At 46.4% G+C, this 17,987-nt stretch overlaps 1 protein-coding gene across 1 annotated transcript in view; it reads left to right on the top strand.

The window, feature by feature from the left end:
- Positions 1 to 253: 253 nt before the first annotated feature.
- Positions 254 to 17,987, top strand: part of PLA2G4F (phospholipase A2 group IVF) — a 158,564-nt gene continuing 140,830 nt past the window's right edge. Inside the window, exons 1-2 of the mRNA XM_078773553.1 lie at positions 254 to 615; positions 13,011 to 13,167. Of these exons, the coding sequence (XP_078629679.1) occupies positions 254 to 615; positions 13,011 to 13,167 (519 nt within the window). The remainder of the gene's footprint in view (positions 616 to 13,010; positions 13,168 to 17,987) is intronic.

Below are 17,987 nucleotides of genomic sequence, written 5' to 3'. Positions count from 1 at the left end.
CAAACAAATTAAAAATCCTATCTAACCCCCCAAAAGAAACTAACACTATGTGAGATGAAGTCTCTTCTTAATAATATAATTTCTAATCAAACCCAAAGAGCGCTAACGAGACTACGCTTTCAGCAACTTTACCTCCTGGATTCTCCGACCCGGTTTTTCTTTGATTTTGAAACAAAATTTCCTCATTCCCAAATTACTGCTTTTAAACATCCTGATAATTCAATCACAACCAAACCTGTATAAATTAAGAAGGATGCAAGACTCTTCTTCTCGACACATTCCCACTTACCAGGCAACAGATGTCGATGCAGAACTTGTTCCGAACTTGTTTGATGGTGTCGGTACACTAACTCCAAAGCAAAGAACAGATTTGGAGTCACCACTCATGCCTGAGGAACTTTCTGTTGCCCTTAAGAGCCTGGACAGAGGGAAATCACCTGGCCTGGATGGTCTGCCAGTGGAGTTCTTCGAGAAATTTTGGGACTTGATTGGACCTGATTTGCTTCTGGTTTTCCTGGAGAGCTTGAAGAAGGGTGAACTTCCACTGAGCTGCAGGAGAGCCGTGCTTACTTTGCTTCCTAAAAAAGGAAATTTATTGCTCATATCACAGTGGAGGCCAGTGTCGTTATTGTGTACGGATTATAAAATTTTCTCAAAGGCTTTGGCCTTGCGTCTCGCACTCCTACTAGGAGATATTATACACATGGACCAGACTTATTGTGTTCCTGGTCGCAATATTCAGGATAATATCTCTGCTGTCGGAGATGTCATTGAAATCTGTGAGACTAATTATGAAAGTTGTGGCTTGATTTTCCTCGCCCAGGAGAAAGCTTTTGACTGTGTTTCTCATACATATCTTTTTGAAGTGCTAAAATGTTTTGGTTTTGGACCTCTCTTTCTATCCCACATACAATTATGTTATTCAGACATATATCGGCTATCTTAAAGATAAACAATGAACTTGTACCTCCCTTTTGTGTTGGGAGAGGGTTAAGGCAGGGCTGCCCTCTGTCAGGAATTTTGTATGCTTTATCCCTTGAGCCCCTCTTAAATAACTTTCGGAAGTCCTTGTCTGGTGTTACTTATGGAACCCACCCCTTAAAAAGCATTGCTTATGCAGATGACATCTGTGTCTGCATCAGACAGTCAGAAGACATTGATTTGATGATGAGTGCATTGGATCTCTTCAGCAGGGCATCATCGGCCAAGATAAATTGGACAAAAACAGAAGCGATGTGGCTTCAACCCTCTACCTATCCCCTACCTGCCCCCCCTATTTCCTCTCCCTCCTCCTCTCCCTGCCAATCTTTCTTGGAGAAGCGATGGGATTATGTTCCTAGGGGTGTTCCTTGGCCCTGGGAATTTTGTGAGGCATAACTGGGAAGGCTTGTTGGCATACATTGAAGTACTGTTACTGAAATGGAAGAACTTGCTCTGCCAACTGTCCTACCGAGGTAGGGTACTAGTCATCAACAGTCTGGTCACCTCTACGTTATGGTACAAGGTTCTTTCCCTGCAGCCGCCCAAAACTCTGGTGGAGGACATACAAAAATGCATCACCCATTTCTTCTGGTCCGGAAAGCATTGGCTGAGATCAGAGATTCTAAGCTTGACAAGGGCTGGTCAATGTCAAGTGCCGCATCATGGCTTTCTGCCTACGGACAACATGGCGCTTCTTGTTTGAACCATGTTTGGCCTGGAGACAGCTTACCAGCTGCATCTTATGTCAAGCGGGGAAGTTGGACCTTGCACAGGAGCTGTTCCTGATGGACTCGACCAAGATAGACCTATCGATGCTACCTGCCTTTCACCAAAGCCTATCGAATGTGTGGCAAGCCTTTACCTGTCTCCGTAACCCCTCGACTTATTTTCGATCCATGTTCTTCAACGAACCTTTTTTTTTTTTTTTTTTTTTTTTTTTTTTGTATACAAGATCGAGGCTCGTGAAAGAGCGAACATTAATCACACAGAAAGACAAACCGACACATGAAACATATAACATCGGGAGCGGTAGACAAGATGGGGAGAGAGGGGGAAGGACACAAACACAACATTTGAGAGCAGGGACCGAGAGACATGGAGACATCGAGAGATCTGAGAGAGGGCGAGGGCTTTGGGGGGGGGGGGGGGCATGGGAAGGGGGCGGTGGGAGAGGTATAAAACATATGGACACTGCCAGGACTTCCAGGAAAGAGGTTGGAATTTCAAACAAGGTGGATCTGGGGTGAATTAGCGGGGGTAGAAAAGATTAAGGTTTTGGATGGGGGAAGATAAGAGATGGTGGTGAACAGCTGTTTTAAAGACCTGGAGGGAGGAGTGGGATTGAAGGGAGTGAGGGAGTTTGTTCCAGAGGCGGGAGAAAAGAGGAATGAAAGAGTGAAGGTGAGCAGAGAGCCGAGATTTCGGCAGTTTAACCATCAGAGGGTTGCTGGCAGATCTTGTGCGACCTGTAGGAATATTTGGGGGACAGAGCACAGAGAGAGCTGGGGGTGCAAGGCCGGAGAGGAGTCGGTAGAAGACAGAAAGACCACCTACCTGCCTGCGGTGAGTGAGTGAAAGGCCCTCAGAGATAGCTTCATCACGGGAGATTCCAATAATTCTGAAAGCTTTGGTTTCAACAGCGTGAAGCCGAGCTAGGTGTGAGGCAGGAGCACCGGCCCATAGGGGAGAACAGTATTCCATTGAGCTGCGGATGAAAGCCTTGTATGTGGTGAGGAGCTCAGGTGTGCCGAGGAAGGACTTGGCACGACGGAGGATGCCCAGTCGGCGACTGGCTTTGGAGGCCAGCTTGGAAATGTGGTTTTCCCAAGAAAGATCATGGCAGATAGTGAGACCCAAAATCTTGAGCGACAGAACTTCTTGGAGAGGATTGTTGAGAAAGTAGATGGGAGGGTTGTCCAGTCGATCTTTTCGGAGAGACATAGTAAGAGTGTGAGATTTGTCAGGATTGAAAGACATGTTCCACTTGTTTGACCAGTCTGTGATTTTGTCCAGGTCTTCAGAGAGTGAGGAGGCAGCAGACTGCCGATCTGAGGGAAGAGGAATGGAGCGGCAGAGAGTGGAGTCATCAGCAAAGAGATAGAGAGGATTTTCGAGAGAGTCAGAGAGATCATTGATGAAGACCAGAAAAAGCACGGGGCCCAGAACACTGCCTTGGGGAACTCCAGCCTGAACAGGAAGAGGAGATGAGAGAAACCCATTCAGGGCCACACGTTGACGACGACTAGAGAGGAAGTCCGCCAGCCATGCGTGGAGATTTCCATGGATACCAAAGGAGGAGAGTTTGGTGAGCAGAGCGGGGTGCCAGACCGTGTCGAAGGCACGTGATATGTCGAGGGAGACAGCTCTAATTTCCTGTTTGGCATTGAGGACCTCCATCCATTGTTGAGACAGCAGAAGCAGCATGTCCAGAGTAGAGTGACCTGGTCTGAAACCAAATTGATGATCAGAGATCAAGCCATTGGAGAAGAGGAAAGATTTCATATCCGAAGCAATGATGGATTCCATGACTTTGCTGATAATTGGGAGAAGGCTGATTGGTCTGTAGTTGCTAGGATCTGTTTTTGCACCTTTTTTGTGCAAAGCGGTGATGTTGGCTGATTTCCAAGCAGATGGCAGTTGACCTTGAGCAAAAGAGAGGGTGAAGAGAACAGAGAGAGGGTGAGATAGAGCAGCAGAGCAGGATTTTAGGACCCGTGGGCTGATGCCGTCGGGTCCAGTTGCAGAATCAGAGTCGAGGGTTGACAGAAACTTTTCCACCTTGTCAGGAGGAAAGGACACGGAGTCCAGGAGCAGCAGGGTACGACTGGGTATGGTGGGTACAGAGAGGGATGGGTTTGGGACACAAGATTTAGAGGCAAACACAGAGTTGAGGAATTCAGCTTTTTCACGTGCGGAGTCAGCTGTGTAGCCGTTTGAGGTAAGGGAGGGGATGGAGGGGGAACAAACACCAGAAACGGATTTGACCAGACGCCACCAGGATTTGGAAGAGGGAGACAGATAAGATAGTTCGGTCTTGAGAACGGAGAGATATTGTTTCCTGGCTCTCCTGAGGGTGGACACACACTTGTTTCGGGCTTTGTGAAAGGAAATGAGATTTCCTTCCGTTGGATTTGCTTTCCAGGAGACGAAGGCAAGTTGTTTCTGGGCAACAGCCTCACCACAAGATTCCGTGTACCATGGACGGGAGGAAGGGTATGACAACTGAAGACGAGATGGGATAAATCTGTGCATGAGAGAGAGCAATTTACTTTGGAAGAATTCCCAGGATGAGTTGATGTCAGAGGTGGTAGAGATGGGAGACCAGTCCAGATGATTGATGGCTGCTTGAAGACCGTGCCAGTTGGCCTGAGTGAAATGCCAGACTCGTCGACGCTGAGCAGGCTCCCTGAGGATGGTCAGAGAGATGTCCACTTTAACAAGGACATGATCAGATGATCCGATCGGAGCAGAAGAAGAGCAGCAGACATTTTCAGGGAAGTTAGTCATAACCAAGTCCAGAAGAGAAGATGTTCCGTTGACTGAGATCCGGGTCGGGAAATTGACAGATTGTGTCAGTCCCAGTGAGTCGCAGAAGTCCTTTGCTGAGGAGCCATGGCTGGTGAGAGAGGTACCCACACCCAGCCAACTGGCATGATGACAGTTGAAATCACCACATATGAGGAAGAGAGAGTTGGGATGAGTAGATAGAAGTTGGTCCATATCATCAGACAGCGAGATGTAGATGGAGTCATCACTGTTTGGTGGACGGTACAACACACATATGAACAAGAGGTGGGAGCGAAGGGGAAGCCGTAGCCAGAGGTATTCCTGGGGGTGAGGTGGAGAGAGTGCAGTGCAGGGCGAGTGAAGAAGAGAGTTTTTGATAAAGATAGCAACCCCGCCTCCAGGACGAGGCTCAGGTCTATCATACCGGAGGAGGGAGTAGCCCGGGAGAGATACTATGGAATCAGAGACATCATAAAGGAGGAAAGTTTCTGTTAAGCAGATCACGTCTGGTTTGACAGAAGCAACCTGTATGGAGAGATCAGTTAAGTTTGAACGAAGGCCCCGGATGTTTGAGGTCCATACCGTTAATGAAGAGGAAGGGGGAGCATCAGATACAGAACAGGGGGGAGGAGGGGTGGGGTAAGATGTGGAAGAGGTGGAAGAGGTAGGGAGAGCTGTTGAAGGTGTGTCAGAGATTTCAGAATAGCTCGGAGAAAGGGAAGGATGGGGCGGACAAAAGGTTTGATGGTGATTGGGTGAGCCACAATGAGGTGTTATTTGAGGAGGGGGAAGAGCGAGGCAGAAGGTTGGGGGAGATGGAGGTGAGAGTTTGAAGGGGGAAGAAGCGGAGAGGACGCTTTGAGGAGGGGGAGTGAGAGGGGGGAAATTGAGAAGCAATGAGGATGGGGAGATTTGAAGGGGAGGGGTGAGGGGGGAGTTTGGGAGGGAAGGGACAAGGGGAGGGATTTGAAAGGGATGGGATATGGGGGAGATTTGGAGGGGAGGGGTGAGGCAGGAGTCTAGGAGGGGAGGGGCGAGGGGGCGTCTTGGCGGGGAGGGGTGAGGGGGTAGTTTAGGAGGGAGGAGGCAAGGGGGGAGATTTGAAAGGGATGGGTGATGGGGAAGATTTGGAGGGGAGGGGTGATGGGGAAGATTTGGAGGGGAGGGGTTATGGGGAAGATTTGGAGGGGAGGGGTGAGATTGGATTTTTGAAAGTGTACGATTTATGGGAAACGAACATTTATTGCAAAATGAGTTTCTTGTGACCTTCGAGTTAAAAATACGTTTAAGGACGCTGGATGGAGGATGGAGTGCAGGAGAGTTTAGGGAATGTAGAAAAAAGGCACTATAGGAGATGGATATTTTTTTTGGGATGAATTGATTTGGTGAGCAAGTCGAAAGCAGCCTTTTAAAGAAGAAGAAGAAAAAGGTGTTATAAAATATGACGGAATACATAACTTGAGGGGAAAGTGTAAACATTGAAGGTTAATGAGTGAAAACTATCTGGGGAAATGGGGGAGAAACACGTGGTCGAAGAACGAACGAACGAATAAGAATGAATAAACGAATGAGAACAGAGAAGGAAATGTTTTTTTTTTTTTTTTTTGTTTTTTTTTTAGTTGAGATTTACACAAGGAAGTAGGCTATGGGTGAAAAGACTGGGGATACAGAGAACGAAAGTTATTGGATCACAAAGGACGGACCGCTGAGAAAAACAAAGCCTCAAGGTTGTACAGTGCACACTGTACAAGGCCTCAAGACACGACACGGCAAACAGACGATCAATTTATGAAAGATAAACACCGAGAAACAACCAAAGTTGCACACAATAACTTCACACACCGAAAGATAAATACAGTTTCGACAAAATACAATTGTGAACAGACTTAACTTCGAAAAACGTGGAGACCGTGTGGAGCTTCGAAAATCCCTGCCGCCGTCTCCAAGATCTCGCGAGATCTCCCTTACAACTCTGTATGATTATTTCACATCTCTGTATTTGGTGAGTGTGTGAATGAAAGCACCTTCATTCAAAAGTTTATTAATCCCTCAGTAACAAAAGTGTGTCACTTGAGAAACGCCACCAATGACAGGTGGATCAGTGCTACCGCTCTGGCTTCGACGGTTGGCATTAGATCGTGTCGCAGAGTTGACAGCTTTTTGAAAATGGTGCTTCGCATCGATTGTGCCTCAAATGGCTGGGCAAGCAACCCTCCCGTACCCACCTCTGAATCTTCTCCACCCTTCCCCAATCTTTGTCTATCTGGTTCTCTCAGTTTGGAACTGATTCGTTTTGGCCACTCTCTATCCTTTTCTGGGAGCAATCGAAAGACCCTGTATGTGCAATGCTTAAAAATCCTTTTTTCCTTCGTTGTCCTCTTGCATTAAAACTTATAGTACCACCCCCAAATAGGGTAAAGGGGAGGGGTATTCGGCAGGACTGCAGTCTATCTACAGGGTACAGAAGAGGACAACGAAGAATATATATGAACAATATATTCCACCACCACCTTCCGAAGAATATATATGAACAATATTCATATATATTCTTGGTTGTCCTCTTCTGTACCCTGTAGATGGACTGCAGTCCTGCCGAATACCCCTCCCCTTTACCCTATTTGGGGGTGGTACTATAAACAGCCTGTGCCGAAACGTGTTGGGGATCTTCAATGGAGAATTGTGCATTGGATCCTACCCACAAATTCCATAAGTCACTGCTTCTTGCAAGCGATAAATGAGCAATGCCCATTTTGTGGACAAACTTAAACCTTGCCCCATGTGTATGTAGGCTGTGACCGGTTAACTCCTTTATTTGTTTTCTTTAAAATATTACTTGCACGGTTTTCCTTTGTTTTTGATTTTCCTGCCTTTATTTTTGGCCCTAGTGGGCGGTTCAATTCCCCAACAACAATTTTAATTCATTTCTTTCTTGCGCAAGCCAAGTTGGCGATATATAAGACCAGGAAACCAAAGATAAGGAATGATTTGTATCGTACAGATCTTTTGGAAATGATTTTGTTGTTCTGAGGTACAACTCTTTGAGACGCAGTGGTGTGTGAGAGATGCATTTTGCACAGTTAGTATTTACGATGTCGTTGGTTTCTTTAATACTTGCTTGTTTATTTGCTTATAATTTGTTTATCATGTAAATGCTTTTGCAACTGTTGTGATTGTTTTCTTTGAATCATCATTTATTGGTTTTTTTATACTTTTGTAATAAAAGTCAAGTGTGTCTCTCTCTCACTCTCACTCTCACTCTCACTCTCACTCTCACTCTCGAACTCTCACACTCTCTCTCTCTCACACTCTCTCTCTCTCTCTCACACTCTCTCACACTCTCTCATCACATGGCCAAACCAATTCAATCTCTCCTCGACTATTTTCGTCGGTGCTTCCATAATCTTCACTTGCCCCTGGTGTACTGGTTTCTAATCTTTTCCCTTCTTGTCATCCCACACATCCTTCTCAGCATCCGCATCTCATTTACATCCAGTTTATTTTCCTCTTTCTTTGATGTCCAAGTTTCCGCAGTATATAACAAAGCCGGTCTCAAAACAGTCTTATAAATTCTTCGTTTCAATTTCAGCGGTACTTTCCTATCATACAGCACTCCAATGCACTTCCTCCGATTATTCCAACCAGAGCTAATCCGTTGCTTAATTTCCATTCCCATATTTCCATCTTTCTGCCAACCGGACCCAGATACTTTAAGCTTCTCACTTTCTCCAGGTCTTCTCATCTGTAATCTTCACACCTTCACCCTGATCCTCTTCCTTAGGTTCAAACTGAACATCCATACACTGAGTCTTTGTTCTACTGATCTGCATACCCCCATCTACCAGTGCATTTCTCCAGATACTCAGTCATGTACTCACCATCCCCACCACATAGCTCAGTGTCATCTGCAAACACCATTGACCATGGAGCTTCCTGTTTCACTTTCTCGGTTCGAACATCCATGACAATTGGAATGGGAAGGGGCTCAGTCCCAATCCTTGGTGCGATATAACTTTAATTTCAAAACTCTCACTCTCTCCCACACTTCTTCTTACTCTTGTTTGGCACTTCTTGTACATGTCCTGCAATAGTCTTACTTCTCCGAGACTCCAAAATTCTTTCACATTTCCAACCTTCCCTCTGAGGAACCCAGTCATAAGCTTTCTCTATATCAAATAATACAAACTTTGTGTTGCTTTAACTTTCCCGGTATTTCTCCATCACTTGTAGCAAAACGAAAAGGACATCCGTGGTTCTTCTTCTGGGCATGAATCCAAATTGACCTTCATGGATTTCCACTATTTTTCTCAATCTCTGATCTATAACTCTCTCGCATATCTTAAAGTTATGTGGTAGGAGTTTAAATCCTCGGTCGTTTTTCATTCCTGGATGTCCCCCTTTCCATTAAATATTGGTTCCAGAATACTTTACCTCCAGGTACTTGGAATTCCCTCTCTTATCTTGACACAATTGAATAGTTTATTCAGGACCTGAACCCCATATTCACCGAGGCAGGTCCGCACTTCCACCGATATCAGGTTCCGCTGCTTTGCCATTTTTCATTCCTTTCGCTGCTGTTCTAATCTCCTCCAAATTAATGCTAGTTGTTGTTCTGATATTTATAACTACCTCTTCCGACTTCTTTTCTCCAACTGCACTTTCTGTGTTTCAATTCCACCACCAAGTCTCTTTTCCAGCTTTCATCCGCTGATGATCTTCGACTTACTCCACCAGTTTTCCTCACCCTATCTGCCATCAACTTACACCAAAGATCTTGACTAAATGATTAAACATCTGTGAGACCCACATGTTTTCACTACTCTTCCTGAGAGGGAACCACCCCAGCTATTTATGGTGATTGGGTTTCACTCTGACCTTCTCGTTTCGCTTTACACTTCGTTCTTCAACTCCTCTCTTAGCATGACACTCCTGCTTGAATTGCTTCTGCTCTTTTTTGTATACAAAGTCGAGGCTCATGTAAGGGCAACACATAAAACACAAAGACATAAACAGAAAACACATAAAACATATAATAAAGGAGTTGGGAGACAAGAGGAGGAGAAAGAGCGAAGCACAACAGTAAAGAACAGGGGCATCGGTAGATCTGTGGAAGGGAGAGGGATGGGGGGTGGGGGGAGTAGGAGGGTGGGGGGAAGTGGGGGTACACGGTATAAAACAAATGGACACTACTAGGACTTTCCAGAACTTTCCAGAAGTTGTTCTCTACTGTTGTTGTGCTTCGCTCTCTCTTAAGGAACGGCTGGCTTGGCAAGCACTAGCTAGCTGCTTGGTAAATGAGCACACTTCCAAGCCTTGTGGGGTATATAGAGTACAGTAGATCTTCGCTCAGTTCTGCAAGTAAAACTTACCTCATGGATGTCTGGATTCCTCCATATTTTCTTGTTTAATGTTATAAACGGTATTAACGACTGTTTAAAAAGCTAATCATGTGTGTTTGTGATTTATAACATACTAGGGCATGCCCGTACTATATATATATCTAAAATTATATCCCCCCCCCTCTATTTACATGAAATGGTTTGGTCCAAAGCGAACGGCTTGCGAGTACGGTGACAATCCCCCCCCTCTATTTACATGAAATGGTTTGGTCCAAAGCGAACGGCTTGCAAGTACGGTGACAATCCCCCCCCTCTATTTACATGAAATGGTTTGGTCCAAAGCGAACGGCTTGCGGAGTTTGGTAAAGAAATCGCCATAGCGTGCACAAACGCGCAGGAAAGCGAAAGAATCGCAAATTAGTTTTAATTAGTTTTAAAACATAGTTTAACGCCAACATAGTTTGCCAACGTGAAATAAATGAATACGCTCTCAAATGTGCCGTCCGAGGCAGAGTCTGTTCGCCACGTTCGGCACACGTGATAGCTCGCTGCTCTCTGATTGGTTGAATCGTTTTTTGGGCATAGCTCGCTAACTACTTGTCCGATTAATATGAAACCTTGAAAAGGCACATCCTCGGGTCCCCAGCAATATACCTGGCAAGTTTCAAGTATATCGGACCCGTGGTTGTCGAGAAACAGCGGTCACAGACAGACACACAGAGATTACTGGCATTATAGATAGACTAGGACGTGCCCGTACGTGGGTGCCCGTTCCTTGCCAAAAAAAAAAAAAAAAAAAAATTTGTGTAGGGGTGTGTGTGTGTAAACATCCTAGGGCGTGCCCGTACGTGGGTGCAAAAAAACATGCGTGCAAACAACAACAACAAAAAAAACTTTGAAACCACGTGGCAGTAACGACCACAGAACCCCCCCCCCCCCTCTATTTACATGAATGGTTTGGTCCATTCGCAACGACCACAGAACCCCCCCCTCTATTTACATGAAATGGTTTGGTCCAAAGCGAACGGCTTGCGGTGTTTGGTAAAGAAATCGCCATAGCTCGGTAACTACTTGTCCGATTAATTTCAAACCTTGAAAAGGCACATCCTCGGGTCCCCAGCAATATACCTGGCAAGTTTAAAGTATATCGAACCCGTGGTTGTCGAGAAACAGCGGTCACAGACAAACACACAGACATACACACATACACACACACAGAGATTACTGGAATTATAGATAGATTACAAGCCCAACTACGCTGCTGTTGGACTTTTGGTCTTGTTTTTAATGTCACAGTGAACTCGTTGATTTTCTCTCAAAGCAATTGGTCCCTGGTACCAAACCTCTAGCTTTCAGCATTATTCGGCCTTTGTTTCGGGACAATAATGCTTTTCGAGCACAATGAGAATCTGTATTATCGGTGTCCTTCGGCCTGGCCAAGACCAAAGTCGCTTGGACTTAAGGCCCAATAACAGTCAAAAATATGGCGCATTGCCTTTCTTAAAACTTTCGGTAATGGCTTTCATTATCAGGGGGTTCAAAGATGTTGGAAGCAAAAAAAACATTTGTATGGACCAAAATTATCATGGGAACGGGTGAGTTTGCCCAATCTTCTGCCAACTTGCACAGCCAAATCGATTTTCTACTTCCACCGTCACACTTGTGCAACTTGACGAAGAAACTCGTTTCATGCTTAAACGAAGAACACAGCTTCGTTGACCGGTAGAAACACAACCTGTTCCCTGACGATACAACTCAAGCTTGGGAATCTACCAATCCCATCCTCGTCACCATTCTGTGGAATCTACACCAGACTCGTCGAGTGCATTCGGCGGGTCGGAAGAGGCCAAAGAGATTTGGCTGCTCGTCCTGCTTATTACCTCCGTCAGCGAAGGTGGATGGAGGTTGTTTTTTTTTGTCTGTCAAATGCGCTTCATTGAGTCGTGTAGTCTTGTACTCCAAATCTCACACTTTAAACCCTAACCCTAACCGTATCCCTAACCCTAACAACTTGGTGGACAGCCTCATGTCTGTTGTTTTATGTTTACCTGTGAGCAGGTTATCTCAAATAGTTATGGATGGATTGAGACTAAATTGGGTAGACTGGTTTAGGGGTGTGACGAGGACAAATTGATTTGATTTTGGTGAAGATCCGGATGCGGATCCGAATCTGGATTCAAGAATTTTTTTTATGTGATTCACTATTGAGAGACAGGGAAAGAGCGATGTTTATCACTATATCACAAAAAGGTGTGGATAGATTTGGACGAAACCTGGTGAACTGGTTGGGTGTGTGACAAGGAAGAACTGATTCAATTTTGGTGAAGATTCTTAGTGGTTAGGGTGCCGGCTTGGGATCCTTGGATCCTGGGTTCGAATCCCGGTCGATCGCTGAATTAACACCAGGGGGGTTGACTCAGCCTGTCCTCCTCCTGAGGTCAGCAAATTGAGTGCCAGTTCACTGGTAATTCCCTGCGTGTCGCAAGAGGCGACTAACAGGGTTGGAGGCAGGAAGGGCATCCGGCCATAAAACATTGCTTCAAAAAGGGGACCACTGTGCCCGAAAAAGGCCAACCTTCACCCTGCGAGGAAAAATTGCCTCCAAAGGTGGTTCTTCACCATTGAGTGATTGGGCTAAAACCGATACGTAGCACAATATCTTAAAAAGTTATGGACGGATTCAGACTAAACATGGTGGACAGGTTGGGTTTGTGACAAGGACAAATTGATTCGATTTTGGTGAAGATCCTAATGCGGATCCTGATGCGAGAATTTTTTAAAATGTTCTAAGTGATTCTTCACCATTGAGTGATACGGCCAAAAACGACATATAGTATGATATTTCAAAAAGTTATCGACGGTTTATGACAAAACTTGGTGAATGAGTTGGGTAGGCGGCAAGAACAGGCTGATTAGATTTGATTAAGGCCGGAATGCATATCCGGCCTATCAGTGGGATGTAAAATGTAAACTGTTCAGTCTGGTGGAGGTATGTGCTCTACGGAGTGCCGTTCTAGTGTTCTAGATTAAAATTTTTTTCTTCTTTTTTTGTATACAAGATCGAGGCATGTGTAAGAGCTAGCATGATGTCTGTTGATGGTATGAGTGGCATGATGTTCATGTCTTGGTGGTATGAGTGCAGATTACTCACTGAAACGTGCTGTGTGAAGTATTTGTGTGATGAAGATTCAGTGTGTGCCTTGTAGGGCGAAAGCCACAATGCTACGTACAGCTCCGGCTGCCTTCAGCTAGCAGCGAGACCTTCCGCACAAGTGCAGTGCGAAACTGTGCCAATCCCACCTGGAGACAAACGTTCACCTTCTACATCCACACGACCCTGAAGGTTAAGCAGCAAATGTTTGACACTTTAAGATGTGGATGCATGTCGTAATTTGAACCTGGTATCAATGGCTTAAATGTGTTAAGGTGTGGGGAAAGGGTGTGGAATCAGATTGGGTGGGCACCTATGTTTACCCTGCGCTCACGAAGCGAAAAGCAGGGTTAGGTATTCGGTTGCATACGTGCGTACGTGTGGCGTGTCTGCATCTTTGAAAATTCATTTTCTCGGCAACCATTGGTCCGATTGATACGAAATTTTACCATAGGAGCGCCTCCGCCTGTAAAAAAAATTTCTTCATAATTATGACGTTATAGGTCACGTGGTCCAGACGCCATCTTGGAAAAACGTTACACCTCTATATCTCCCAAACCGCTCAATGGAAAAAGTTGAAACAAGCCTCATTGTCAAGTTCTCCCCATGGAGAATAAGAGATTGTTACGTTTGTGGGGGGGGGGGGGGGGGGGGGAGGGATACCCTAGTCCAGGTAGATTGCGTAGGTAGTGCTCCCACTGTCGTGAAGAAGAAGAAACCTCGATGTTCCATAAGTAGGAAATTTGTGTAGACCGGATGTCGGGTAAGCCTGTATCTTTGTCCCCATCAGAGGGTGAGAAGGGTGTGGCTTGTTAATTAGCGACAGATTATGGGTAATGGGATTACTACAGATTATGGGATTACTACAGACACCTAGTAAGAAATCGGCCATTAATCACACTAATTAAAAACCAACCGGAAACCAGGCATCGAACACTACCGTGGAAAACACCGACTTAGTGAGCACACAGGACAGGCAGGGCCATGAGCCACGCTCCGAAGAGCAGTTATTGGACCGGGAATTGATTGGCACAAAGACTGGTAAGATGAGGCTCGATGATAGGAGCGGGGACGGAGACGTTGTGGGATGACGTCCGAGCCTCAAGTACAAAATAGTTGGAGCGGCGGACATTTTCTCTCTTGGGTCCGGACTTTGTTGGTGAACGGTCGCCGAAAAGCTCTCTCTCAGCATCGACATTTTATCTCTCTCAGCATCGACATTTTATCTCTCAGCATCGACGTCCTTTTGGTTCTTCTCGTTTTGGGATCTGGTGGTGAACGGTCGGTATTACTCTTTCGCAAGGAAGCTTCATCGTGAACGGTCATGCTCCGACATCTTACTCGTGGTCATTAGGAGGCAGAATTGCGGACGGAGAGCTGTGGTTTCCGTGCAGAGATCGTGAGGACAAGCATGGCTGGAGGAGCGAGCTGCACGCCAAGGCCGTTCGCTTCGCGCATGGAGTCAGGAGTGAGCGGGCCGTGCGGGAGGCCTAATTTGCGCCAACGAGCACGTTATAGCACGCAAAGACGCCAAGGCCTCAGACGATCTTTGACGATTCCTGACGAAATACACCAGTCGATTTGAACTAAGTGCCCACTAAATCACACCTATTTATTTTTCAATTATTTTATCCTTTGTCTGTATTCGGATCTGTATGTGGGAGCGCTCCAATTTAGGAATATAGTTTCATTTATCGTGCATTTTCTTTGTTACCGGCATTATGGTTAACTAGGGCATTGCCCGTACGTGGGTGCCCGTTCCGTGGCCAAAAAAAAAAAAAAACGCTACCCGTACGCTCTACCCCGCCCGTACGCCCGTAAACAAAAAAAACAACGCTCTTCGCTTCCGCCCTTCGCTCTGACTGAATTGGGAGAAATAATGCGCATAAGAAATCGAATTACGTACCGTAATGGCGGTCAGCTCGTAACGCGCTCAGCTCCGCTCGTCTCACATCGGCCACGCCTACGCAACAGAGCGTTCTGTGATTGGCTGCCGGAAGATAAGTCGTCACTGTCCGGAAGTTCGCAAATCGCAGTTAGGATGAATCGTTTTAATTTAATCGCAGTTTGAATTCGTTTTAAAACATAGTTTAACGGCAACATAGTTTTCCAACGTGAAATAAATGAATACGCTGTCAAATGTGCCGTCCGAGGCAGAGTCTGATCGCCACGTTCGGCACACGTGATAGCTCGCTGCTCTCTGATTGGTTGAAGCGTTTTTTGGACATAGCTCGGTAAGTAATTGTCCGATTAATATGAAACCTTGAAAAGGCACATCCTCGGGTCCCCAGCAATATACCTGGCAAGTTTCAAGTATATCGGACCCGTGGTTGTCGAGAAACAGCGGTCACAGACACACAGACACACAGACACACAGACACACAGACACACAGACACACAGACACACAGACACACAGACACACAGACACACAGAGATTGCTGGAATTATAGATAGATAAAGCCAGCATTTTTTTGTACATTTTAAACCTGTCGGTTGAATTAATTATTGCAGGTTTGAGGACTGCCGGTGGGATCCGTCCAGGTAAGTTCGTCATCCCTCCTTTCCCTCGCGTGTAAAGAATACCGTCATTTTTGTATTGAGCGCTTTGGAGTATTAAGCTCATTTGGTCATCCGTGTCACCCTGTGGTGTTCACCAGAGTGTAGTCACACAACATTTGGTGTCAGGAGTTTGGGATTCGAACCTCGGACACTCGGTGTCTGAAGGTTGCAAGTTTGACACCCGCTGAGGGCGAAATTGCGCTCAGCTTTCGGAATAAAAAATTATCATAGTACCGGGGTGTCAAATTTTGTTGTAGTAAATTGGTGTACGAAGCGCAACATCGCATTTTCGAAAAATTTAAATTGATTTGTTTTTTTTCTGAGGTAAAATACGCGCGAGGGAAAACCGCTTTGTCAGCACGTAATGGCGTATGTCAGCGGCATGGCCAAGTGGGTTGGGGATCCCGAGGAGTATGGAAGCGGACCGGGGGATAGAGGGGTATGAGGATAGGATTGAAACCTCCCCTGCCCCGAGCATTAGCCAACCCTCTTCCCCTATGAGGGAGCCGGGAACAATGGGAATGGGGGAAATGGTCGACCAGGTCTCGCTACAAATGATAATGGAACAAATGAAGGGATTGAATGGATTGAGTGAACAAATGAGAATGGGTGAACGATTGGAGGCTAAATTGGATGCCCGTGGTGAACAATTGAATGCCTGTAGTGAACTGGCAAAGGGAATGACTAAAGAAACGAAAATCCAAAGAGAACAAACGAGTGAATTGAAGGAAGAACAAAATAATGAAATTGGGGCACAGGAGAAGACATGGGCAACAGAATTTGAATCAAAACAGGAGGAATTAACATTGGGAATGGAAGAGGGTGCAACCCAAGCTGATACACTTGGGGCCCAGGAGGGGGGAAATTTAAATACGGCATGTCTCGAGGTAAATAGGGGAAACTCAAATCTAAATGGGGAATATTTGACTGAAAACGACCTGGAAGGCTGTCGGGCTGGTGTGGATGTCACAATGCAACAACAGGGAGAGGAATTGGGACTTGTGCAGCACCAGAGCGGTTGTGCGGAGCAACAGAGGGTAAAAATATTGGAGGCTCGTGTTACAGAACCGGAGCGTATGTATGTAGATGGCGACATATTTGGGCCAGAATTGATTTTGGGATGGGGATGTGAAGGAATTTGGACCGAAGCGGCCGAGCACCTTTTACAGTATCATCAAGGAGGGGATTGATTGAGTCCAACAGAGTCTGGGAAATGAGGTGAGTCGGTCCATGGAATATCCCTAGGATGAGATGAAAGTGACCGAGGGGACCCTCAACACGAACCACAATTGGGTACAGGAGGCTCCGAAACCGGATACCCAGCAGTGGGGGGGGGGGGGGGGGGGAAGGGGGAAGGGATGTTTGGGCCCTGAGCTGGACTCGGACATGGAAGAGTCGGGAGATAGAGCCTCAGAGAAACTGGTCCACATAATTAATTTGGAAAAGCTGCAGGGAGGGGCAGAACAAGAACAACCCGAAGAAGGGGTTGTTACTTGCAGCTGCGGGGGTTCGACACACGAGGCCAATTTTTTAAAAAGGAAATTTAAAATTAAATTTAAATGGGAATTTAATTTGGCACAGCCTTGGAGGGAGTTGGTCCCCGGGCTGCAGAATTCGGACCAAGTGAGGTCATTGGGGTCGCCCTTGTGGGAGATTGCCCCACTTGGAAATTGGATTATGCCAGCCAGCTAGGGGCTGTGATGGCAGGATTTGGACGTGAGGGGGGGGGGGGGTGGGGTGGGGTGGTGGGGTCTGGTCTGGTGGAGTGTGGCATTTCTTGTACATCGGGGCGCTGCCCGAGCATGTGTCTCGGGCCGGCAGGGAGGGTCACTGGACGCTGGTGGGGGTTAAGACCTCTGCAGGGTCTGAGGTGGTTTCTCACAGGTACCTGGTATGGTGTGTTATGAGGACCACTAGGGGGAGGTGTTGTAGGCCGCACTCTGGTGGCAGCACCACGGACGGCCAATAACAGCCTGATGTGGTGACCGCCCGGGCATGCAGCCTGGCAGCCTCTCCCTGAGACCCTGGGACAGCCAGCATGTGGTGACCTGCCATGCTGTGCTGGTCTATGGACGTGGGTCGATCAGCATGGACAGGTATGATTATAGCCCACCGGACAACCATTGGGGCATCTGTGGAACGTGATGGTGTGAGAATGATCTTCCACAGATTTTCTGTTGTGATTTGTGGACTCTCGGCTTGGGAAGAGAGCCATGGGTTTGATGGAATCAGGAAATTTGGAACGAGCCGAGCAAATGGGGCCATGCTCGGCTGGCAGTTGTATGGAGAAGCACCCTTCTTTGGTGAAGATAGTGGATTGTGAAAAATAATTGGCATCGGTAATCTAGGGTTAGATGGAAATTTAAGGGAGAATTTTGTGAAGAGGCTGTGGTGGACACTGCCAGCATTGGCACCATTATTGATCCAGGTGTGTTCGACCAGAGTGTTGGAG

The sequence above is a fragment of the Myxine glutinosa genome, chromosome 3 (genome assembly GCF_964187855.1).
Source record: "Myxine glutinosa chromosome 3, kmMyxGlut1.1, whole genome shotgun sequence".
Classification (NCBI taxonomy): domain Eukaryota; kingdom Metazoa; phylum Chordata; class Myxini; order Myxiniformes; family Myxinidae; genus Myxine; species Myxine glutinosa.
Note: the sequence above shows the minus strand (reverse complement) of the source record. Positions and strands in the feature narration are given on the sequence as shown.